Source organism: Diplotaxodon limnothrissa, linkage group LG17, assembly GCF_057381915.1.
Source record: "Diplotaxodon limnothrissa isolate DT_005_m linkage group LG17, D_limnothrissa_male_GT1.1, whole genome shotgun sequence".
NCBI lineage: Eukaryota > Metazoa > Chordata > Actinopteri > Cichliformes > Cichlidae > Diplotaxodon > Diplotaxodon limnothrissa.
The window spans coordinates 16,719,960-16,746,169 of NC_140612.1; the positions used below are offsets into that span (position 1 = coordinate 16,719,960).

General features: G+C 39.1%; 1 protein-coding gene across 1 annotated transcript; it reads right to left on the bottom strand.

Annotated features, from left to right (window-relative positions):
- Nucleotides 1-1,175: 1,175 nt before the first annotated feature.
- Nucleotides 1,176-25,981, bottom strand: rad23ab (RAD23 homolog A, nucleotide excision repair protein b). Its single transcript, XM_085375854.1, has 10 exons — nt 25,781-25,981; nt 21,082-21,163; nt 15,136-15,215; nt 13,036-13,481; nt 12,308-12,354; nt 9,112-9,239; nt 8,917-9,037; nt 4,719-4,900; nt 4,050-4,196; nt 1,176-3,577 (listed from the first exon to the last, which is right to left on the bottom strand). The coding sequence occupies exons 1-10, from the start codon at nt 25,847-25,849 to the stop codon at nt 3,464-3,466; spliced, it is 1,416 nt and encodes a 471-aa protein (XP_085231980.1). The 5' UTR covers nt 25,850-25,981; the 3' UTR covers nt 1,176-3,463.
- Between the last annotated feature and the right edge of the window lie 229 nt (nt 25,982-26,210).

Below are 26,210 nucleotides of genomic sequence, written 5' to 3' on the forward strand. Positions count from 1 at the left end.
TCCAAAACATGACCCCCCCCCCCGCCCCCTATTGGACAACGCCACGCTTCCCTGCATAAACGGAAGACAATATTGAAGCTACACTTTGAAATTCTACATTTATCGTTAACGTGAATTCCTCGACGTGTCACAAATATTTTACAACCAAAAGCACAGATTCGCCTTTTCTGTGTGTGTTTGTGTGTGTGCTGTTAAGTTTATCAACTCCGTTTCAAATTTTATCAGAAGAGGTCACATATGAGGTCATGTACAATCTGATGCCTGATTTATCTGCGATGAGCCTTTGTAGAGCTACGACGTAACCTACGTAAGTGATGCACTTGTGTTGGTGCATTACGCGTTAATTAACAGCTGATAGAGATAAATAACCAGACTTTTTCCCACCGGTGTCCGCGCTTTCTTATGGTAAGTTTGTTTTTTTGTTTGTTTCATTCTTTTAGGAGGCAAACACATTGTCTATCTAGTTTTTCTACTTCTTTGTAGATTCCCTCACGTCCATTGTTGCAGCTTAAGCACCCTCCTTCAAGAATATTTGTGACTTTTTATACTGATGCTAATACTAATTACAATAGTTGCGGGCTTCATGGATCGACGTGTTACGGGACGTGTACGTGAAGTTAGCGTCGTACAGATCAGAGGGGTTTGCTGCCTGATTTCTGAGCTACATCGATCTACGGAAATCTACGTCGTTGTCACAAGAGTTACCCCTACTGGCAGTTAAGGAGAATGCCAGTTTAAGGTTCCCGCAGTCCAGCTTTGATCTGTATTTTGTCTTGATTGAAGCCACAGCAGAGGCCACAAGTAGGATGTGGCAAGAGGAACATGTATCAGCAGGGTTCTCTTACCTAGAAATATGTTATTAATAATAATGTATACTTTATTGAAATTACTCCTCTGCATTTGACCCATTCACTCAGTGAAGCAGTGGGCAGCCACTAAGCAGGCGCACGGGGGAGCAGTGTGTAGGGACGGTACCTTGCTCAGGGGTACCTCAGTAGATTTGAACCCCTAACCCTTCCGATCATGGGGCGACCACTCTACCTTCTGAGCTATTCCTTGATAGATTAATCAGCAGATCAATCACAGAAATTATGCAATGCCTGCTTGCAGTAATATAGTACACACAAAAACAATATTGATGACAAAATATCACTATTCATTTTTTAAAAGCCATTTAATATACACAATGCATAAACAAAACAAAAAAACCATCACAACTACTTCTCAACTCGTACATTTAAGGTTGGTAGTAATTCTTATAGACCCAAAAAAGAAAACAACAGACAAATTAACACCAGAGAGATGCCACAATGGCAGTTTGATCAATCCTTAATCCAAAGGCATGCCATAAATAAAACTCTTTTGCAAGGAACGAGCTAAGGAGCATTTGTCACAGCAAAATACAATTTCTCGCTCACATCGTTTATCCCATTAACAACACTACAGAACAATCGTGTGTCTAAACACAAGCACACTGGATGCTGAAAAACGACTTAACATTCCCATTTCTTTTAGTCCACTTTTAAATGAACACTGTTTGTAAAATAAAATGTGGTGAAGTCTTTGACCGTAAGGCATGGAGGAACAGCAGCCTAACCCTTTTCCAGTTTCAAGATGCATAGAGGATGTGATATGAGAACACTGAACAGAAAATGATTGTTTAAAAGAAATTCATGGATTCTTTGTTTGCAAAAAGTTTCACATTTTCATATTTTTTTCCTTTATGGCTACATGAATAGTAATGTAAGGTCCAATCTAACAAAACTGGTAAAAACAAACTAGCTAAAACCTCCTAGAAGTTTATTCTATGCTGAAAAAGCACATAAACATAGTTTTCCCTGTAAACTTAACACAGTACAAACCTAAAAAGGCTTTCTTGTTGTCTTGGTGAATGACAACAAACGTAGTTAAATGGGTAGTGAAGTTAACTGCTCTATTATATAAGACCAATGAATGCCTACAGTTTCTTATCATTTCTCCAACACAAATGTGAGAATGTCAAATTGAAACAGCAATCATTGAGAGTAAATAAAAAATAGGAGTCTCCCTTGGGTCAGCTGGGGAAAGTATCGTGTATATTTCTGTACTTTCAGGATTTGTCTGCTCTATGAATCATCCTTAAGTTTATTTTATTGACTGAAATTTATAAATTAATCCTTGCCCCTAATAATACATAAAGTAAAATATTACTTATCCAAACCATCAAGAAAAAATGTTACTAATAGATGCAGTTTGTACTAATAATGTAATGACACTAAAATAAAGTGACTCAATCACACCATCACAACAAACTGAAAAAAAAAACACCTTTAAGTCAAAATGCAGGGCACAAGAGCAGACTCAGGGAGGAGCTACTAAAACCTCAAATGCTTGGTGGAGAAGGAAGAGGAGAAGCAGCAACAGCAGACATCACTGTTTCTTTATTTGCCTTATTATCATTATTATCGACTGTCCCCAGAGCTTTCCTTAACAAGGCAACAACAGTTTAACTGCACTTGTGTGAGTGATTCATTCTGACTTAACAGGTGTCTTGTGGAAAAGGAGTTTCTCTAACCCTAATTGCAGGGACTCTTTGTGACATTATCAGATGTGCATTTTCAATGCAACAGACTGAGTAAGTCAGTCATCAAAAAGACAAAACTTTGAGATAGTCTCGACTTGTAAAAGATAGGGGACACTAACATTTCTACATTTAATTAAAATGTAAATGATCTCAATTAAAAACATTTTATCATTTCTCCTTTTTGGGGAACGGTTGAATAGGTGTCAACATTTCAACTATCCAGCTGTGAAATCCAGTCACCTTTTACACATCTACATGGTCAGACACCAATAGAAGAATTTGCAAAAACTTTTTGCATGGACAAAATAAGCAGCGGAAGTGACAGGATCCAATATGAGCTTTGATCTAAATCAATAGTAGCTTCCAAGCAGTGAGGTCAACAGTTTTAGTCAAATGTTCAGGGAACTCCAACATGTAGGTTCGCATGTTGAAAATGCATTTTTTCTCATTTATTATGTATTACCTTACTTTACACATGTACAGTAGTTTAACGTGTTCAACAGGCAGCCTGTGAGCTCACTGCAGAGGAAATCCTCTAACTTAAATCCTGCTGGCCTGTGATGTAGGCTGTTTGCAAATTTACTGGTGGGACTTCTGTCAGTGTGGTCACTCAATACAAGCATCAGCAGTAATGATGTAGTAGCAGTGAGGCAATGCTCAGTGGTAGCACCTATGATGATCATCATAGCTGAATGAAGAGTAGGCAGCGCAACTAACTTTGAACACCATGTCATCATTGTCATCATCATCATCATCATCGTCATTTAATGGCCACAGTCCCATGGTGTGAAAAGAAATATCCCCTTCCTCTCCTGCCCTTGTTTCTCCCTGGCAGACTTGCAGTGGTGTCATCCACTCTGCAGCCCTCTGTTGAGCAGTGATGAGCCCGGTGATGCGGGCTTACTCATCGTCCCATGTTTGCTGTAGCAGGAAGTTAGCAGCTAGATTCTCATTCTTCTCACAAGCAAAGTACGCCTGGATGACTAAACCTTCAGGGAATCCCAGTGCTTTTAACTGGAAAACAATGTCATTGACATTTTCAGTCCTCCTTTCACCTTATGGACAATTCAACAAGACTAATAAATGTAAAAACACACCTACTATAAAACATTCATGCTCGTGTTCCTGCATTTATGCATTCATTTGTTGTTTGAAAAATGACATGAAGAAAAACTATTAAGTATACATAACTGCTTGACCAGAATATTGCAGAATACTGCCCTTCAAATTTGTATGTTTTCCAATGTGCATATTTAAGAATTTGTTTCATTAATGCTAACAGAAAAACATCAAGGATCCAGCAACATAATTTTCCATCACTGATGTTTCAACAAAAGTCATGGAAATTCAGTAGCAGGTTGTGTTCAGACTGATTTCCTTTCATATGTTTAAAAGAGAAAACTATTTGTTCCTAGGCTTGTGTAATTCTGCACAAATTGTGGAAATTTGGTGGAACTGACTGTGTCAATGTGACTGGCAAACTCACCCTCTCAATTGCCTCTTTCTCCTGTGGGGTGACCTGGATGTAGTTAGTGTGTGGTGACCCATGGGCATCAGCATCTTCTCCTCCTGTATCTCCAGCTTGTGGCTCATTCAGCATCTGTACAAAACGCTCCTGGTGCTCTGTGATTTGCTGCAAGTTACACAGTTGAACTGTATATCAACCACCCAGTTTAGGCAAACTACAGTGGACATGGTAAACAATTAGCTCATTCACTGCCAGCCATTTTCAAATGGCTGGCAGTGAAACACAACAAGACTTGCACCACATTTTTGTCTCACTGCGCAATCCCTTACGTGCGCAAACCCTGCACCTCCTTGCAGGTCTACTTTTACTGCTGGTGGGCTTCAGTTCAACTTACATTGACTGCCATTGACGTCTATGGACGTCAATGGCAGTCAACGTAAGTTTTTCAATTGACGTCTATAGACGTCAATGGCAGTGAATGAGTTAATATAGTCACTTGGGGGGATTTTACGTCGCATTAACATATCAGAGAAATGTTTCCTGAAAAATACATTTACAGATTTATTTCTTTATTGTTCTTACTATTAGGAACAGTTCTTTGAGATACCTTAAACAGTCAAACAGAAATTATATTAACAGACCCTGACAGAACGCCACTAGAGAACGGTGAGTTTTGTGGTGTGGTACCTGCAGCAGCTGTGGGTTGTCTCTCCCGAGCTGTTGCAGCAGGGCTGGCAGGAGGGCTGGGTTCTGCTGGATGATCTGTCTCATCTGCTGGAACTGAGGCTGGTTCCTCAGGAACTCCAGAGGGTTCCCTATGGAGCCAGATCCTCCTCCAGCAGTGACAGGCTGGCTGCTGGACACAGGCCCTGCTCAGGAGGGGACAAAATGTTAACTGTTGCTATTCAAGAAGAGATTACATTTTATAGGATACAATGTAAAGACAGTAAAACCAAACAGTGAAGTCTGTTCTGAGAGTGGCTTCATAGTTCTGTCTTGGTGCACGGTTTTGCTAAACCAGAAAGACTATCATGAGAAAATTTTGTTACTGCTCAGTGACAAAAATACTTATGAGGCCCTGAAACGAGACCCAGGAAGTGGTTAGGAAGAGGTTGATAAGATTGTCTGAAGCAGTTGGAACAAGACAACCATAGCTGTGTAGCTAGCCACAATGTAGCACATTATTATATACAGTGGGGCAAAAAAGTATTTAGTCAGCCACCGATTGTGCAAGTTCCCCCACTTAAAATGATGACAGAGGTCAGTAATTTGCACCAGAGGTACACTTCAACTGTGAGAGACAGAATGTGAAAAAAAAATCCATGAATTCACATGGTAGGATTTGTAAAGAATTTATTCGTAAATCAGGGTGGAAAATAAGTATTTGGTCACCTCAAACAAGGAAGATCTCTGGCTCTCACAGACCTGTAACGTCTTCTGTAAGAAGCTTTTCTGTCCCCCACTCGTTACCTGTATGAATGGCACCTGTTTGAACTCATCATCTGTATAAAAGACACCTGTCCACAGCCTCAAACAGTCAGACTCCAAACTCCGCCATGGCCAAGACCAAAGAGCTTTCGAAGGACACCAGGAAAAGTATTGTAGACCTGCACCAGACTGGGAAGAGTGAATCTACAATAGGCAAGCAGCTTGGTGTGAAAAAATCAACTGTGGGAGCAATCATCAGAAAATGGAAGACATACAAGACCACTGATAATCTCCCTCGATCTGGGGCTCCACGCAAGATCTCATCCCGTGGGGTCAAAATGATCATGAGAATGGTGAGCAAAGATCCCAGAACCACACGGGGGGACCTGGTGAATGACCTGCAGAGAGCTGGGACCAAAGTAACAAAGGTCACCATCAGTAACACACTACAACGGCAGGGAATCAAATCCCGCAGTGCCAGACGTGTTCCGCTGCTGAAGCCAGTGCATGTCCAGGCCCGTCTGAAGTTTGCCAGAGAGCACATGGATGATACAGCAGAGGATTGGGAGAATGTCATGTGGTCAGATGAAACCAAAGTAGAACTTTTTGGTATAAACTCAACTCGTCGTGTTTGGAGGAAGAAGAATACTGAGTTGCATCCCAAGAACACCATGCCTACTGTGAAGCATGGGGGTGGAAACATCATGCTATGGGGCTGTTTTTCTGCCAAGGGGACAGGACGACTGATCCGTGTTAAGGACAGAATGAATGGGGCCATGTATCGTGAGATTTTGAGCCAAAACCTCCTTCCATCAGTGAGAACTTTGAAGATGAAACGAGGCTGGGTCTTCCAACATGACAATGATCCAAAACACACCGCCCGGGCAACAAAGGAGTGGCTCCGTAAGAAGCATTTGAAAGTCCTGGAGTGGCCTAGCCAGTCTCCAGACCTCAACCCCATAGAAAATCTGTGGCGGGAGTTGAAAGTCCGTGTTGCTCGGCGACAGCCCCAAAACATCACTGCTCTCGAGAAGATCTGCATGGAGGAATGGGCCAAAATACCAGCTACTGTGTGTGCAAACCTGGTAAAGACCTATAGTAAACGTTTGACCTCTGTTATTGCCAACAAAGGTTATGTTACAAAGTATTGAGTTGTATTTTTGTTATTGACCAAATACTTATTTTCCACCCTGATTTACGAATAAATTCTTTACAAATCCTACCATGTGGATTCATGGATTTTTTTTTCACATTCTGTCTCTCACAGTTGAAGTGTACCTCTGGTGCAAATTACTGACCTCTGTCATCATTTTAAGTGGGGGAACTTGCACAATCGGTGGCTGACTAAATACTTTTTTGCCCCACTGTACCAGCTAGCCCAAATTCAATAACCCTACAAATGTCACGACTGTTTAGTTTTCTGTCTTCCTTTATGTCAAAAGTGATAGCAGAGCTGTACATTTTAATTTTTCAGAAATTCCTCAATCAGAACATGATATATCATCTTTAAATGGAAACTAGCCAGATAACTCCTTGCTAACTTCATAAATTCTGTTTTCGTGGATGTCTGGATGTCAAACTTAGTTGTTTCACCTTGTAGAGCAGCCACACTGATCATATTATTAAAGATGAAAGAATTTAAACAGTTTGTAACTCTCAGTGATGCCACAGTGTTCGTTTGACTTTGGGACCTGAAGCGGAGTTTGGACCCAGGAGCGGCTAATGACAACAGACTTAAAGACGGGATACCCAGGGGATGCTTCACCAAGTTTGTATGGTTTACATAAGATACATAAACAGGGTGTACCTTTAAGATCAATTGTCTGTATGATCAATTCAGCCATCTATAACAACTCAAAGTTTCTGGTTTCGATCCTTAACCCGTTGGTAGGCAGCTCTGAACACCACATCCAGAACACCTTGAATTTTGTTGAGAAGGTGAGAGACGTCATTATGGAGGCAGATAAAATAATAGTGTTGTACGATGTTACATCTCTCTTCACTTGTGTTCCAGTCACTGAAGCAGTGGCGGTAGTTTGCAAGAGATAACAGGATGACCCCAACCTGAGCAACAGGACCACTCTCAGCACCAACCAAGTCTGTTTGGTCTTGGATCTGAGTCTTAATTCCACCTATTTCACATACAAGGCTCAGTACTACAGGCAGAAACATGTGTGTGCCTTGGCTTCCCCAGTTTCACCCATTGTCCCCAACTTGTACATGGAAGAAGGGGAAAAGAGGGCTCTGTTATCCTACCCTGGAACACCTCCACGTCATTGATTATGTGGATGACACCTGGATGAAAATCAAATCTCAGGACGTACCACAATTCAATAATCACGCGCGAACACATCAAATTCACCACGGAGGATATGACAGGCTAGCTGTGAGATTTCCATCTGTAATGGGGGACATTTAAACGTTGATGTGTACCGTAAACCAATGTATACATATCAGTATTTAAGGTTTGACTCTCATCATCCACTGGAGGCAAAACTTGGTGTTTTTCTACATGATAAAGAAAAAGTTGCTGTGAAAAGAAAGAAATCTGTCAGCATGACTCTTTTGACTTAAATTGGAAGAAATAAATGTGTAAACTTACAGAAAAAGTTCTGGTAGCTCATTGGCCAGACTGTCCAGTGTTTTGGTGTGGGGTTTAACTGTAGTCATAAAAAACAGAAATTTCTGTAGTAGAAAGTGAAAAACAGAAAGTTTTCTGTCATATAATTGTTTATTTCTTGATTCCTTTGTGTAGTATGAATGGTCATAAGGGAGATTTTTTATCAATAGGAAAAACTGTAAAACTTATGGAAATACAGTTAAAGGTCCAATTTTATTAAACTCTTAAAAGTCCAGTTAAAAATCAAACAAGAAGAATTATAAATGGCTTCAAGTGTATATTCAGACCTGTGAGACTTCTTTAGACTCTCAAAACACTGAGATATGGCTCTGTGGTACATGCAGACATTTCTGCATCAAAGACGCTTTGTATAAAGGACAAATTTGGTCAAGCGAAATCCCTTCTGGAGAAAAGTTTTATAGTCAGATCAGAAAAAAATATTTTGACACAATGGCAAGAGGAGTTGGAGGAGTAAAAGTGAGACTTTCACACCTAAGAACACTGTACCGACTGTCAAGCACGGTGGTGGTCTTACCATACTTTGGGAATGGTACTGGTACACAGCACAAAGTGGAAATAGTAAAAAAGTGAAATAATCTAAAAAAGAAATACTTCCAAATTCTTCCTCTGATGATGTTGAAGTTCCACTAGTGATAAAACGTTAGTGGTGTGCAGAATTTTTGTGGACGTTGTGTAGCTTTAGACCACAGTTATTCCAGTTGTCATCTTGGCATCATTTCCGTGTCCCCAGGAAGTTCATGCGGAGGAAACAAGCTGCCTTGTTTAAAACAGAAAGTTAAAGAGAAGTAAAAATAAATAAATAAATTGGGCTCTTACTACTGGGGGGTGCTGGAGGCTGCTGTGGTGGTTCTTCTGTAGAAGGTGTAGAGGGGTTGGCTGGAGTACTATGTCTACTTGGTTGTGGATTGTGCAGATCACTAGCCCTTGCTGGAATACCCTGCAACACATGAACAGTTACTGTATAGTTTACAATACAGCTCAGCATGATTATGAAGCTGGTTAAACTCTCACCATGAGCAAGTACTCCACTGCTCTGTCTGGGTTGTTGTAACTGGCTCTTAGTGCAGCAACAACTTGCTCCCGCTCATATCCTATCGACATAATCTCTGACACCAGGTTTTCATATGCTGGTCCAGTCACTGTGGTAACAACAAGAGAGGTTTTTAGGGGCAGGAAAGTTGACCTGAACCTAGATGAAGTGCGCAGGTTGTTTTTGTGTTATTTGGCACAGTAGATATATCAATAGAACTAAATACAGAATAGTGATACTTGAAAGTCTGTAAATCTGTAAATTAAGAGTTTTCTACCTAAACAGTCCTAGGTCCTTCTTGAGTTATCGCATTTGCAAAATTTTCAGAAAACCTAACCTCTGGCCTTAATATTCAAACTTGTCCAAGATTTCTAGTACTTGAACCTATGGTATAAATTTACATATTTTAATTTGCCTATCTCTCCAGTTATTAATTTCACAAACTTGTGCGTTCACGCTGCCTTTTTGCGCCTCCTCTTGTCTCTATGCAGCCTCAAAGAGATACAACCTCAAATATACAAAAGGTGGGATGTAATTTAAAATGTAAAATTAAGTGGAAAACAATGATCTACTAATCTCAAAAACCCATATTAGGGCTGCACAAGTCATTGAATTTTAATCTCGACTTCAATATTTTGGTTTCTCACAGTAGAACAAACGTGATCAAGCAATACTAAAAATAAATGCTCCAATACCCCAGTGTTGTTTAGTTCACTGCAGAACACATTTAACTTATTCTAACCAATGAAAAGACAGACAGTGTAATTATTGTATGATGGCCAAGAAAAACAGTGCAGGGGTTGTTAACATGATCATCCAACAGCATCTATTAAAGTGAACCTGTACGTCACAATATCCACAAATATGCACTGAAATCACCAAGGCAATCACAAAAAGTCATATTCATTAAACATGGTGGGCAACAAAAGCTGTAGGAAAATGGTCAACATATTGAACGAAAGCTATGTTACCCATCTTTTCCAAAGTGGAAAAACCTCCCAATATTGTGGAAACGACTAACCGTTTTCATTCAGAGGTTGGTTTGGTTGTACAGATTATTGCCTATTATCTAAAAACTCAGAAATAATACTGGTCCCTCTTTGACCAGAATGGAGGCATTTGAGAAGGCTGCTTCTACTTATACATTGAAAAAGAACTGGAGTTTTGCCTCCTTTTTATGCAAAGTACACAGAACCATCAGCACTGATTTATTTTCTAATGGAATTATGTCATTCCAATTTAATCTTAGCTGTGGTACCAGGGAAGGTTTACTACCGTCACCATTAATATTTGACCTTTAACAACTGCTTTCAGTATGCTGACAACATTCTTCTAGCTTCAGTAATCTCCACACAGCAGCATCTGAGATCTCGTTTATTACTGATTCCAGGGTAGCTCAGGATATGCAGCACGTCACCCACTATGTATGGAAGGTTGGTGGTTTGATCTCTAGCTGCTCCGGTCTGCGTGCCAAATGTCCTTTGGGAAAATACTAAACCTTAAGCTGGTCTCCGATGCATCACAGTATGACTGTGTGTGAATGTTAGATAGAAAGCACTTACACAGGAAAACGTGCTTGTGTGAATGGGTGAACCAGTTCATTTTCCATTTGATCCATTCTCTGAAACTTCTGGTTGCATGATTAATTGGACTGTGTCAGAGGTCATGCCACTACCAGCACAGTACAAATGTATGTCATCAAGTGTGACATCAGTTAACCAGGTTTATTAAAAAAAATATGCAAACCAAAATTCCCACTGTTATTCAGGCTACTCAATCAGCCATTCAAAACTTGGCTAATATGCATACATCTCTGTTGGGTAAGATCAGTCAGGGCGGGATGGCTGTTCCTCCCACAATGCATCTTATTATATCTATATGTTAATCAGTAAAATACTAGTATAGAACTGTGTCGACAAAAAACAAAAACAAAAAAACAAGATTTTACTAAATAATTTTAAAATAGTTTATGTATGAGTACCATTTATGGACCTTATCAAAGATATTGTCTGAAGAGGATGCTGATAACCCAACATAAAAAAAGACACACAAATGGATGAATGAGAAAGAAATTACAAGCCTGGGAGTGATGTCTTATTGTTTTGCTTTTTGTGATTAGTGACTGTTAGTCTTTGTTCTTTGGTTTACTATTAAAGATAGAAAACACTTTGAAGAACATATTTTTTAAAAAGAGAAAAAAGGAGCATTACATCTTTCCACCTGTTGTGATCATTTCTGATAAAACAGCAAACAGTGGACAGATCAACTGAAAGAACATCTCCATGATGTCAGGTCAGCTAGATGATACAAACTTTCAGATACTGTTCATTTGCTGTAGAAAGTTTTTAGGACTGCAACTTCTGCTTTTGTTCTCCACTTTCCAGTGAGATATGAAACATTTTTTGACTAAGAAAACACGTTATTGGTGCAAAAATACTTGCATATGGTTCCAGTTTTACCATCTTTGGATTTTTTCTCATACATTCAGCTAAAAAAATGGAAACAAATTGTGTGTGTGTGTGTGTGTGTGTGGGGGGGGGGGGGGGGGGGGGGGTTTGAGATGCTGCAAGTAATAAAGCGCCTAAATATATAATTTAAGATTTGTTTTTTTTTCTTTGTTGTGTGTTATGTCTTGACACAACTGTGGATCATCAGTTGAGTTATGACCCATAGGTCAGAGTTAAGAGACAAACAAAAAGATCAGGACTTAAATTGAGTAAGAAAGTAGCCAATGTCCAAAGAAAAACAGTCTCACTCATTGGAAGCAAGACAGGAATAAATGAGAGGTAGCACCTGACTTTTGCACAGTACTGTACATCATAGGGGCTTTGGCTCAGGAACAGGTTGTCTGCTAATCAGGAGGTTGGTGGCTCGTTCGTATCTTGCCAAAGTATTGCAGTGGGCAAGATACATTTCCAGTCAAGCTTGGGGGGAAAAAATGCTGTCAACTACTGGCTAAAACTGAACTCCACTTATTTAGTCTGTATCTGTTTAAATGCTGAATTTTTCAATAGAAACTACTGTTCTAATTTCCTTACTATCTCCACGTATGCTGTAATATAGAAAATGTTTACTGTATCAGACGCACTCTAATGATTAAAACAAAAAGCACCATATAATTAGTACATTAGTATTTTACTAGTTATGACAAAGAAAAGAATAATCACTGATAATTACCCAGTATTGATGCTGCTTCTTCAAGAAGACCCAGTTCATCAACGAGGCTGAGAGAGATGAACAAACAGATAAAACATGACGTAAATGTTCATTCTAAAGAACCAGGATTTAGGATTTTAAGTGTTCCTTGCTCTATATTGAGGCACTATGATATAACTTAATGCTTATATCCACTACTCAGGTTCTCTTCCTGCATACGATGACTGTTTTTGTGAACTGCCACGATATAAATCAAACTGAATTGAGTGCCAGTAATATACTAAAACTAAAAAAAGTAAATAACATACATCATGTTCAGTTCCTCACTACAGCCACAGCACTAACATGGCCAGAATGAATGAAACACTGATTAAACAATGAAAATGAATCCATATTCACCGTGTTCATCAAGGTTGTGTTGTTTTATGATCAACCTACAGCAGCACACTTATGCTTGAAGAAAAAAAACTGTCACTGCAATTACTACTCAGCTTCACTATACGAAGAAAAGTACTGGGCCACCTACGCATTACATCTAAAGTTGTAATTATCCATGCTCTCACACAAGGCACAAAATGACCTTGATTCTTTGAAGGTGACAAGACATGCAGAAAGTAATTAGAGCTTCTTCGATATATAACCATCTAAACTAGAATAATATGAGCTTACCTACCCATTTTACAACTTCTTATGATATTTCTTGATCAAACAATTAAACTGCCACAGTTTACATAAAACTATTATCCAACCTTGAAGCAGAGGACTGGACTGGTGCTGTGCCAGATGGTTCATTCTCTGGGTCTTCCCTCAGCTCTTCTTCTGACTGGGCAGCAGGGGTGGGGCTATCTGTAGGGACTAACTCAGGGGCTTCCTGTACAGCTTCAGGAGCTGTGGAAGAGGCAACAGTGGCTGTGGAACCAGAGGCCAGAGCTGATTCTGAGTGTGAGTCCAAGGTGGGTTTTGCTGTTGCACCAACAGAAGCCACAGTGGTGTTTTCTTGAACAGAGGGCGGGGCTTCTGAGGGAGGCACTGACTGTGAGGCAGGTACAGCAGCAGACATTGTGTGTGTTGGTGTGGAGGGCACCTGTGTTGGGCCAGAGGCTGGTGCTGGTGCTGCAGCTGAGGGTGGCACTGGAGTTGCAGCTGGCGTGGGAACTGAGTGAGTGGCTGCTTCAGCAGGAGAGGTTGGTTTGGGCTAAAATGACATTTGAGAGCTGATTATTAGTGGTGTTGCTAAGATAGTCAAACAAACACACAGTTACACACATGTAACTAAAACAGAATCAGTTAGGATGCAACCCTGTTAAACTACCCCAAGAAACATTTCCATGTGAGCCCACAGTGGACAAGTGTGGATTAGCCCATGCCCATCATGGTTTTCTCTAGGCGATGCAGAGTGGGCTTTCCCGTAGAAAACCCATATACTTCAAAGGGCAGAACTTCCCTTTATTTATAATAAGTAAATGACTACTATGGAGAAGATTAAACCATAGAACATTATTACACTTTCAGAAATATGACTCTGAGAGAAAGCGACTCATTGAATTCTAATATATTTGTAAGTTTGCTCACTTACAAAGAAATTAATTTTTGTGCCAATTTATTTTAAGTGTGAGAGACAGGATATTAAATATACATTAAAAAACATATTACATCAAAGTTATAAATTGTTGTGCATGTCATTGAGGGAAATAAATCTTTGATCTCCTACAACTGAGCCAGTATTCTGGCTCCCACGGATTGGTCACAACCAATCAGTCAATTTGATCAACTACAGATACTCCTGCACTCAACTCAGTAAGTATATAAAGCACACCTGTCCACAGAATAACTTCTTTCCATTATAACCTCTCCACACCATGGATAAGACCAACGACCTCTTAAAGGACGTCACACAGAAGACTGTAGGCTTGGGAGAAAGTGCTGTGGTCAGACGGAACCAAAATCGATCTCTTTAGCGTTAACTTGACCCACTGTGGAGAAAGAGAGATGCTAGTGTGTGACCCAAAGAAAATCAGCCCACAGCCAAGCACAAAGGTATGTATTGTAAACTCTTGGATGAGAAGCCCCTCTACCAGAACACTGATGATGAGTGTTGACTTAGTATTATAGCATGACAATGACCCAAACCATACCACCAAGGCAACAAATGAGTGCCTAAAAAAGAAGCACGTTAAGATGAGGGATTGACTAGCCAGCCTCCAGACCTCAGTCCTAGAAGATGTGTGGAGGGAGCTGAAAGCTTTGTGTTGAGGCAAGCAGCAGGCAAGGAATCTACATGATTTAGAGAGTTTCTGTGAAGAGGAGTGGGACAAAATTCCACATATAACAACTGTCACCACTGTGCTCGCCAAGTTGGTCATGTTTTGCTCGGGGATCAAATACTTACTTTACTCAATGACATGCAAAGGAAATAATAACTTTTTTGTAATTTTTGCAGATATTAAAACTTCACTAGAAGAACCAAAGGTGTGAAAAAATGTATACCAATTAAATAGATTCAGGAAAAATGAACTAACAGAGGGTTAGTGCCGAAATACAGGGATATGATAGCAGTATTGGTAATACATGGCAGGCAAAGAGTTAAACAGTAGTTTAAAAGTCTTCAGGAGAACTTTGTTGTGCACAACTTTAACTGGACAAGGATTGCAATAAATAACTGTGATAGTGTTAAGAATTGATGCTTAGTGTATAATAGTGTATTGATATCGTTTTTATGGAGGAAGTGCACAGAACCAATATAGTCACCCTGGCAGCCATCACAAGCTATAGTAAAACTGAGTAAATAAAAAAGCAACAAAGTTGTGTGTATAACATGACCGTCTAAAGAAGAAACCAAAGACACTAACCTTGGTAACCATGACCACCACAAAGTTCTTCTCATCGATTCTGTACTCTTTCAGTGGGATATCATCGTTTAAGATTTTGCCTGTGACATTCACACAGAAACAGCAAGTGACAAAAGATATGACAGAATGATTGAACACTGACTATGAAACAGATTTATAGGCTGTAACCTTTACATGTAGGGTGTATAGAAAATATAAACGTAGCCAATGTGAAATCAATCAATGGTTTAGGAAGTCCCATCAAAAAGCTTTGAGCTGAGCATTTTCACTGTTGCTATTTCAGAGACATCACGCACTCATAGTGTGATCCATCAATCTCCAAGGCAAGCAACTGCAAGTGGCATCATCCTTCTTATATAATTTACGAAACGTTTTACGAAACAAAAAGTGTTATGCACTTCTACAATGGCTTCCCTTTTTAAAACTGCAAGATACACTTAAGTTTCTTTTAAAATTTTATTAACATGGTTATGAATATGTTATTAGGCACTTTTGCATTTCAAAACTCTGTTTCCTGCTTTCCTTGCATTTTGCTTATTTGGCTCTGGTTTCTGCTTATTACGTAAAAACTACCACAGTTGTTTCCGGTCAATAATAACACACCTTTAAGCTACCAAAGGTAATTGAGTGGTAATAACACATTATTAATGCTTGTTTCTGACTTGTTACCCTACTATTGCCACTTTCTTACAGAGCTGTGTTTCCACATTATTACCCCCAGTTTTGGGCCATTATTATCCAATTACATAAATTTCAGTGTAATACTCAACTGTAACCACTGTTGCTACCACAATAGTACTTTAGTGGTTATTACTTTGGTAATTGAATGGTAATAACTTAGAACTTACCACCTTATTATGTTCTGTTCCTCCGTGTTATCCTACTAAACTATTACAAGGCTGTAATAAAAAGCACTACCAATATGTTTTTCTGGAATGTCATATCTTGGGTCAAGCTTTTTAACAAGCTGCTTAAAGCCCTTATCATGTAACTGCATCAGTAATAAGCTAATAATTATTTTCACATCTGAAATAACCTGTGACCAAATGTTTAAGGACCCTCCCCAGTCCAGTCAGACAGAGATCTCTGAGCTATGCCTTAAAAAGCAATCTAGCTGGATATCTAGACTGATATTGACTAGGTCATGTTTTAGGAAAGAAAGGTCACCACAAGGACAAAGACAGGCTGTAGAAGAGAGCCAGAGAGTAATATTTTCTTCTTCTTTTTTGAGTGAATCTAAGTGAATTACTTAAATTTCTCTAGGAGCCACAATAAAAATTCTACTTTTACATTCAGAGTCTTTTGGCCCATATCAGCACCTAATAAGCTCAGACAAATATATGATACTGAACTCACTTTAAGAATAATCAGTATGTGCAGTTTGCTATGTGATCATGAAACTGATCGGAAATAACTAAACTAATCAAAATTTGTGGCTTTTATTTATTATCCTCATAGGTTTTCTCTAACTGATAACGCTGGCAAATGTGTAGTTTGAAGAAACTTTTAATAACTCCTTTAACATGTTAAGAAGGAAACCTTTGATGATGGAGATGACTGGTTTCATGAAACAGGCAAGATCGATGACTGTAAAAAAGATGGACGACGTGGCACCCCCACCCCAAATGTCATCTATTTGTGACAGCCTTTTTCTGTCTTACAACAGTGTCGGCATGAGAATAATTAGTACTAAGAACAGAAATAAAAATAATCTAATCTGTTTTTTGTGGTTGATTCATTCATCTAATTAGTTTTGGATTAATGTTTGGGTAACGCTAATAGAAGTCTATCAATGTCAAAAAAGTTTGCCAGTGTGATTTCACGTTTATGTTTGATTAAAATCCAGTAGGGCATGAGATGTTTATGTTAAAACTGCTGCAGTGTTGTCAAATTGTAGGACATGAATGTGCTTATGAATACTAGGGTGACTTTGCTCATTTTTATTAAGAAATAATATTTTTTCCACTGTGCTATCTTGTACCGGTTTCTCTTTTTTGGTAATGACTTTTCTTCATTTGGACAAAACCATTTCAAATGATGCTGAGGAATTGTGCTCTATCATACAAAACAACTGTGTAGGATTGGATATATGCACCTCTACATACCCAGGTGTTGCTGTAACCCATTTACTTGGCACACAACAAATACTTTACCTTGGAATAAAGATAAAAGAAGAGAAAAAAAACTTGTGAATATTATACAAGTAACACATTTAATTATTTACAGGAATATAATGTGTAATACTTCATTGCAAGAGATCAGCTCAAAGAATTAATTACTTCTTTATCTTCTTTCTGTGGCAGCAATGGAAGGCTTATCAGGCTATAGATGACAAACCAGGCTGCAGAAGCAGCAACGCCTCTGTATGAGCGGACTGTAACACCATGACATCAACAACACTGGACATAAAACCTGCTTTCATTCTATCCTGTACTGTCATCAATAGAAAAGTTAGGAAAATATAACATTTGAAGACAATGTCAGAAAATAACATGAAAATGTGCTATTATTACTACTGTTTATATGGCCATCATTAGGGGTGCTCTGATGAAAAAGGGCCTAAACCTGCCTATGCTAACAACCACGTTGTTATAATTACAAAAACACATCGCAACATCTAATTGTTCTACAACATTTAACATCACTCTTTAGCTCCTGTTAATTCATTTGCTAGACTAGCCGTTAGCATACGCACTGTGTTAGAGGCATGTTGCTATCTAGTTAGCAATGCTACACACCTGTTACTACTGCACACTCCACAGAGGCCCAGAGTTACTGTTCATTCCATAATTATCTGGAAATTAACTGTTGCCCTGAGATTTTACACAAGACCAAAGATAATATAAAAATGACGTTTTAAACAGTTTTAGATCAAATCACAGAGCACTCTCATACCTGGTAACATGGAAACTTTAAATAAAATGTTAGATTTAAAAGCACAGCAGCAGAAGGCGGTGTCATTTTTCTATTTATTTATTAGAATCATCAACAGATACATTCACCCTGGGGGAAAACCAGTGACCAGCAGGAGCACAGCTGTCCTTTGCCAGATGTTCTGTTTAACTACTGAGAAAGACGTCATTTCAGAAACATCAGGAAGACTGAAGCTCATCGCAGGGATCAAGCAGGACTCAAACTGTTTACCAGCAGCGCCCTCAGAGGGAAATCTTCAGACCTCCACCTTAAGCCCATCCCAGAAAATGTGCAACCCCAGCACTTCATGAACGGTGTGACAGCGACATTTGCTTTGTGTGCTGTTAGAAGTACTGCACATCATCCTCATATAATGCTGTCAGAGAAAATCTCATGTCTTCTTCATGCAGCTGACTGCATTCAGTCTATTAAACAGAAGCTGTGCAGGTTTGAGATCAGCAGCTTTCTGAAACACCAAACTGAGGTACTGTTTATGCTGATATATAGCAGGCAGGGGTGATTAATCCCTTTGACTTTTTGTCTTTAACTTTATCAATAAAACACCTGCAGCTTTCACTGAAAGCACACAATATGGTGCTTTAGCCTTTGCACTTTTTTCATCAGTTAATGTTGGAGTTACTGCAAAGCGTGAATCATAGGATGATCTGTCTGCTGTCACTGGGTGGTGCTGAGGTCTAATCTGAGGGCAGCCCCTGTAATCACAAAGAGAACAGAATCAACACAAACCGTAACATGTTCATCCTTCAAATCTGAAATAAATCTGATCCTTTCCTGTCCTCACACACTTCAGGATCTGCAGTTCTACACTTACATTTTTTCAGTTCTACAGTTCTGCTGACATTAGCTTTTTATTTACGAAAGTTTACAGTTCAATGTTTACCTTTGAGTTGTTGGTGGTTTTTAAATTGTGATTTCCAAACATATGATGATGGAGCAGCTTTCCAGTCCTGGTGCATCGTGGTCAGCTGCAGGGAAACAGACAAACATATCATCACCAGTGTTTGAGCTGGTGCCTGAGTATTGTAAGCTGTAACCGTGAGAACATTTTCAGTCCTCTAATTCTAATTGTTCTAATTGTGCTAATGACGAGTTATTGAACTGCAAGGTTTTTGTAAATTTCGTGTTACTGTCCTTACAGATGTGGCTAGAGAGAGAAAACATGCTGCTGTTTGCACATATTTAATACCGTAATCAGCTCTACACAGAGCTGAAGGACAGTCCAGCCTGTTGCTTTTCCAATCTTAACACACATTAGTTAGTGACTGAACAGGCCGGTGACTTTTCTCTGTTTCTCATGTAACTGGTTTCAGCGCCTCACCTTCAGCTGCAGGTCTGAACATCCTTTAGGTCAGTACAGTCAGAGCAGCTGAGCAAATGTCTGAACTACAGCACTGAATTTAATGAACATTCAAGCTCAAAGTGTCGGCTCTCAGTTCATTCATGTGCACAGATTAACTGATGAACGGCGCTTTCCCTGACAGCCGACTTCTCATCGTAGCTAGCTAGCCAAGGACATAGTTGCTAAATAGCTGACAAGCACACATTTAACTTACCGAAAAAGTACGCCAGGGCCTCGGGTCCTTCTGTCGGTTAATCCAGTTTACTGCAGAACACCTCACGCTGTCAGTTTGAAACAGTCCATTGTGGTTTTGTAAAGTAAACGCTGGACCTCCTCTCTGGGTCCTGATCCATTCCCAAACAGAGAAGTTTGGGAATGGTTTGTGCAAGTTTCTCCGTGACTGCAGCTGCCAGTCAAAGCTGTTATGATGACCCCAATTCAACAGCATTATGGTAGTAGTCAAACTCATGAGACTTATGCTCACCTTTAATTCCAGTTGTGACATTTAAATTTTTCTAATATACATTTAATCTGGGGCAGCATATTGTGTGGTGGTTAGCACTGTCGCCTCACACCAAGAAGTTTGTGGGTTCAAATCTACCATGTGTCCGAGGCCTTTCCGTGTGGGGCTCTCCCCCGTGTTTTCTCCCTGGGTCCTCCTCTCACAGTCCAAAGACATGCACTAAGTGGGGTTAGATTAGCTGGTCATTTTAAATAGGTGCAAATGTCAGTGCAAGTGGTTGTCTGTCTCTCTGTGTCGGCCCTGCAGCAGACTGTCCAGAGCGTACCCTGTCTCTTGCCCTATGGCAGCTGGGATAAACTCCAGCACCCCCACGGCCCTGAATAGATAAGCAGAAGAGGACGGACGGACGGATGAATACGTTTATTTTGTTCAGAACATGTATTATTCCATATAGCAATGAGAAATCTTTTCTGCAGAGAAAGTACTTTTAGATTTAATACTTTAAGTTAAATTTTCCAATTAAACAGTTTAGTGTGTTGAAGCAGTTTTACTTTCTGTTTTTTTTCCAATGTATTTTTTGTGGCTTTTACTCTTTATTGTGTTCGGACAGTGGAGAGAAGACAGGAAAGCTGGGGATAGAGAACAAATAGAAGCAATAGCAGATTGGAGCCTGGACCTCTGCTTTAGTCTTACAGCATATGGAAAACCTGCTCAGCCCAGTGAGTTAGATTAAAATCCTTCAGTCAGGAAGTTGAACATAGTGACATTTCGAGTAATGTACAAGAGAAGACAACAATTTTTGTAATTTTAATATATACTGCAGCAAACATATAAGGCTTTCTTCCTAAATGTATAAAGATGGCAGTCTTCATTTCAATTATATCTGGACTGCTTGCTGTGGCGGTCTCTACTAAAACTTACTTAGGTATTGTCACCTGTTTCTCAGACAATCTTTTAAGATCAGATGATAGCGGGAGAGGTCGTGAAGTGGAGAACTGTTTAAATGCCACATTTGTTGCAGCTTATCCACCTCTGCCACAGCTGTTCTATTCAATTTAATTACTATAATTATAGTGTGTTTGCAGTCTGCATTTCCCAAATTAATTATACTGGGTAAATTATTATTACTATTTTTTTTTTGAGGTAATGACATGAGAAACAACGTCTGATTAAAAATCAGCTATTATTTTCTCTTAACCCTCAAGCTTACCTGCATAGATGAGTTTCTGTCCCACTGAAGGAAATGCATCTTTACCTCTGTGCTCTTCTATTTTCTCCTTCAGGGCTTTCACCTGTCAAACATATCAAGAAATATTAGGTGGAATGAGCTCTTCTTACTATCCTTTGTCTGCGAACTGACAGATCCATTTATCTCACTGTCTCACGTCAAAGTGATTATTTGTGATTATCGATATAACTGAAAATGTAACTATTTAAAATGAGAGCACAGTTAAGAGTTTGATTGTTGCTTTTATAATTCCAGTTATGCCATTTTGCCACAACGCTGCCTAATATGTTTTGACAGTTTAACTGCATACATCTGTCACAAAAAACAAGGCTGTTCATTGTTTTTACGTGACATATTAAAATCAGAGTTTTTAAAGAAAATATTTTCCTAAATTGAAAAATAAATAATGGACTGGTTCTTATATAGCGCTTTTCTACTCTTCTGAGCAGTCAAAGCGCTTTATACAACTGTAATAAATAATCACAAGTACAGTGATGTTAAATACAATTACTTTGACTTTTTGGGAGATTTCCTTACTTTAACCGGAGACACAAAGTGTTGCTGTATTACATCTCCTGGTTCTCATGAGGATTTCTAATTAGAATATTGTTATAAGTTGATGTGGATTAATTTATGCCTTTTATTAGTCTGTGAATTCTTTTTAACAGCTGCACCTCTTTGCATGTTAAACTATGATCCCCTGGGTCCTCCTGTACTGGCCTGCTGTCTCTCTCTGTCTGTATGTGTGTTTTGTCTTCCGATGGCTTGTTCCAGAAAGCATCTCCCACCCTGTGCCCCTCGACCCTCCTGATGAGCCACACCTGGCAGCTGTTGGCTAATTAACCCTCCAGGTCCAGGGTTTAATTGGCCGTTTTTCACTACTTTTGATTTTGTCTTTGTATTTCACCTTTAAAACTTGCCTTGTTTGATCATTCTCTTCAGCACAACCTCACATGTCTGAATTTAGAGTTATTGTTTTATATTAAGACACCGTGTTAACAGAATTGATCTAAAATTACACAAAAATCATAAAATCCAAGTTGGAAAAAGTTATATTTTTTACTGTAAAAACCACAAACATGTTTATTGTTTAAATGCAAATATACATTGTAAATTTAAACAGCTAATGCCTTGGGGGTTTTCTTTGTACAACCATTTAAAACTACTACTAAAATTAAAATTACAAAACAATTAGGTGTCACAATAAGATGCCACACAAATTCTTTGTGCCACTCCAAAAATAGTTTCTGTTCACCACAAGACAGCGAACAAATCACAGGGATAACCTGCAGGCCTGACATCACTACTGTTTTTACTGTTTCTTCCCGCACTAGATGTGATGATAGTATTCAGAAAAAAACATGAAGTATTTTTCTTATCATAACTCTGGTTTTATGTAGCCCATCAACACAATGTTAAAACTGGTACAGAGTTTGAAGTCCACACTTTCAACACAAGTATCAGCATCAGAATACGTTATTTTCCCTAATAACGTTTAGTGGTTAAGCAGAGACCACCACCCTGGCAGCTGAAGAGCCCCCCCCCCCCGAGTTCCACTGATGCACCAGAGGCCCCCGCACCAGGGCTGGGCCACCGTGCATGCAATCACCACCACCCTGGCAACACACTAACCAGGACCCAAGCCCCCCAGGCCCAGCCAAAACCCCAGCCCGGTGGCGGAGAACCCCCAAAACCCTCCAGTTCATGAGGAGAGTCTTCTTGGCGATGCATAGGGCGGTGAGAGCCATGTGAACTGTATTCATCTCTGTAGTGCCATCATGTAAGTCGCCCAATAAGCAAACTGAAGGGGAGGCTGGAATGCTACATTTCAGACAAGTCTTCACATATCGCACGGCAAAACCTCTGAACAGGTGGACAGAACCAAAGAGCGTGGATGTAATTGTCAGGTGTATGACCAGTTGTTACATGATGTAAAACCCATCATGAACATCTGTTGACCTGTATAGTGCAGTCTGTGTAGTATTTTGCATTGTATTAATTGTAGACTGGGATTTCTAATCAATTTAAAGGTTTTTAAACATATCTGAGACCAGACTGATAGATATATTTTAATCAGCTTATCGAATAATCTGAAACTCTTGAGATTGTTTTTTAATATAATTACCTCAAAAAGAGAGTGGTTTGTGAGTGTTGGAGAAAAAATAACACATCATCTGCATAAAGACTGATTTTATGTTCTACGTTCTTGCATTTTATGCTCTCGATCACTATAGCCTGGTTTTAGTAGGAGACTAATGTTGGGAGAATTCATATTTGGTGGTAGTCTGACATTTTCCTTGATTTCCTGCAGCATTCTGTGGAATACTGGTGCCAGAATGCTCTACTTGAAATCCATCTGGACCTGGAGCCTTACTATTTTGCGTACTTTTCAGGGCTTTCTGGAGTTCACCTAATGTCAGCGGTGAAGCCAGTGACATTGCTTGACTGTCTGATCCTTTCAGAAAGATTACGTTGTCAAGTAATGGATCGATTTCGTTTTTTTGATGGGTTCATCTGTTGGTAATATGAAGTTGTGTTGTTTATTCTTTCAGGGTCATATAATGTGTTCCCAGATAAGTCTTTAATGGCACCTATAGTCATTTTTCTTTATTTATTTTTAACTGGTTGGCTAGAAATCGACCTGAATTGTTACCATGTTCAAACTTTTGCAAGCAGTCTTTGTAGTAAGAATTGATTTTTTTTATTGAAAATTTCATTTAATTCTAGTTTTGTTTATGTATTTTTTTCAGAATTTTCCTGTTCCTGGGAGGACACTTCTACGATTTGATTATTTCTTCTAATTCCTGAATACGTTTGTTTTCTCTTTTCTTTTTATGTGACGAGAATTAAATTATTTTACCTCTCATCACAGCTTTTCCTGCTTCCCAGAAAACAGATGCTGATGGTCCAGGCAGATCATTACAGTCTAAATATAAAGCTCACTGTTTTTTAAATATTTAATAAAATCTTCATCTTTAAGCAATGATGTATTCAATCTCCAGTTTTTACTTGGTGGAATGATTTTCTTACTTATTAGAATCAAAGATACAGGAGCATCTCAGTATCTCAGTGCATCTCAGTGTCTGAAATGTCACTTTACAGTGAGCTGCTGACTAGGAAATAATAGAAACGAGAGTAGGAGTGATGGATATGTGAGAATAAAGTATACTTCTTACGGTTAGGGTGGAAGGAACGCCATGCATCGCAAAGTCTGAAATTGATCATGTACTGTTTAACTATATTTGTGGACAGCCAATTGCGCTGAGTTCCTGCTGAATTCAGCTGTCCATTTCTTCATTTAGTCCAAAGTTGAGGTCGCCCCCAAGAACAAGTAAGCAATCTAGGGAGAGTGCAGTAAAAAAAACGTGGAAGAATGAGCAGCCGTATACACTTACAATACAGAACTTTTTGTTAAGTATGGATAATTTAATAATTAGAATTCTTCCCTCTGGATCTATAACTGTGAATACTGTGAAATTAATATTTTATGTGTTAAAATCACTACATTCCTCTGCCTGGAGCTATAGCAGGCTGAGAACACATTAGGAAACAAAGGTGTTTTAAGTTCATGCGGCAGGTCTCTGAGTCGCTTGTAATAAAACAACATATGCCTGTAGTTTGTTTTAAGCTGGTTCAATATCTTTACCCTCTTTTCTCTGGAGCCAGCTCAATGCACAGTCCATGTGACAAACCTCATGGCAATCAAGCGCACCAGTATAACAAAAGGTCCACTTGGGAAAATAAATGTGTTGGGTGAAATTTCCATTTTAAAAAGATAATAGTAATGAATTGAGCAATTTTACATTTTTAAAATGACTTGACAGTTACATAAAAAGCCATAAGCTCATTATATAGCTCATGGTACACTTTTACATCAGTATATATTTGCATAACCAACTGATAAGAAGACATGTAAAGAAGAACTAAACACCAAACACTGTGTGATGCCAATGATTGTTACAGTCCCTGCCATTAACATGACATAATACTTAAAACGTTATTAAAAACGTTATTAGCTTAATAAACATAATTTAATTTGATGAACTATTATTTGATGGGGAAACTTTTTTTTTTAATCTAACAGATTTAACGATCAGCCATCCCAGTGTTACATTTGCGGACAGGCTTAAAATACTGCACCGTCATTCATGGTGATATACTGAAACAAGTCCGAGTGAAACAGTGTCAAGTGAAATAAAAAAACACACATATTTCCGGTCTGTTATTTCAACGTACACACATGCTGCTTATTCACTGCATAACATCACAACGAAACCCAGTGAATACGCAAACACCATCCATGAGTAAACTGCAGATCTTCCATTCATGTAGCTTCTTCCGCATGGTTGTGGTTGGGATGGAGCCGACTTTTCGATAGTGTTTTATTATTTTATTTTGAAGGAAAATGTGCTCTATTCCTGTCTTTCCTGCGCTATAGTACCTTATGTGAACTCTGCGATACTGCAGAACTGATAACTTGTCTGGAAGCATTTTTGTCACATCGACGTAATGTTATTTATTTTGGGGGGTTTGTAATAAAAAAACAAAACAAAACTGATTTATCTCAATTTAAACACCCTTTACTATGGCTATTTCCCCACACCGGGTAAAATTCCCGCATGCCTCAGCCAGCCCCCCGAGCCCGACCATGTTTACTTCGGCCCCGTTAACTTCTACTCACCGTCAGTTCTGGGTCTATTTCGATTCTGAACGTCTGCTGTTGGAGTGTCTTCAGTGTTATAGTTAGCATCTTTCCGGTGGTTCTCGGACAACAGTGGACTCGGAAGAATTTCTCAACAGCAGCAGCTCTTTTTTTGTCAGTATTTTTCCGGCTCTGTGTATATGTGTGACTCAGCTGTCTTAGTGCCGCTGAGCATGCTGGCCACCCACGCCATCTACTGCTGGAGTCACAGTATGACATGCTGTTGACTTCACATCCTGTCGGAAATACCCAACTCTAAGCACAAAAATATTTACAATGATTATAATTCAATTAAATTCAGTTTAAATCACAACACAGCTACCTCAAGGAGATTAGAATTTTTAATTAGAGCCTCCAAATTTAACTCACATATAGTCCCTTTAGTACAGATTGCCAGGGATTAGAGCTA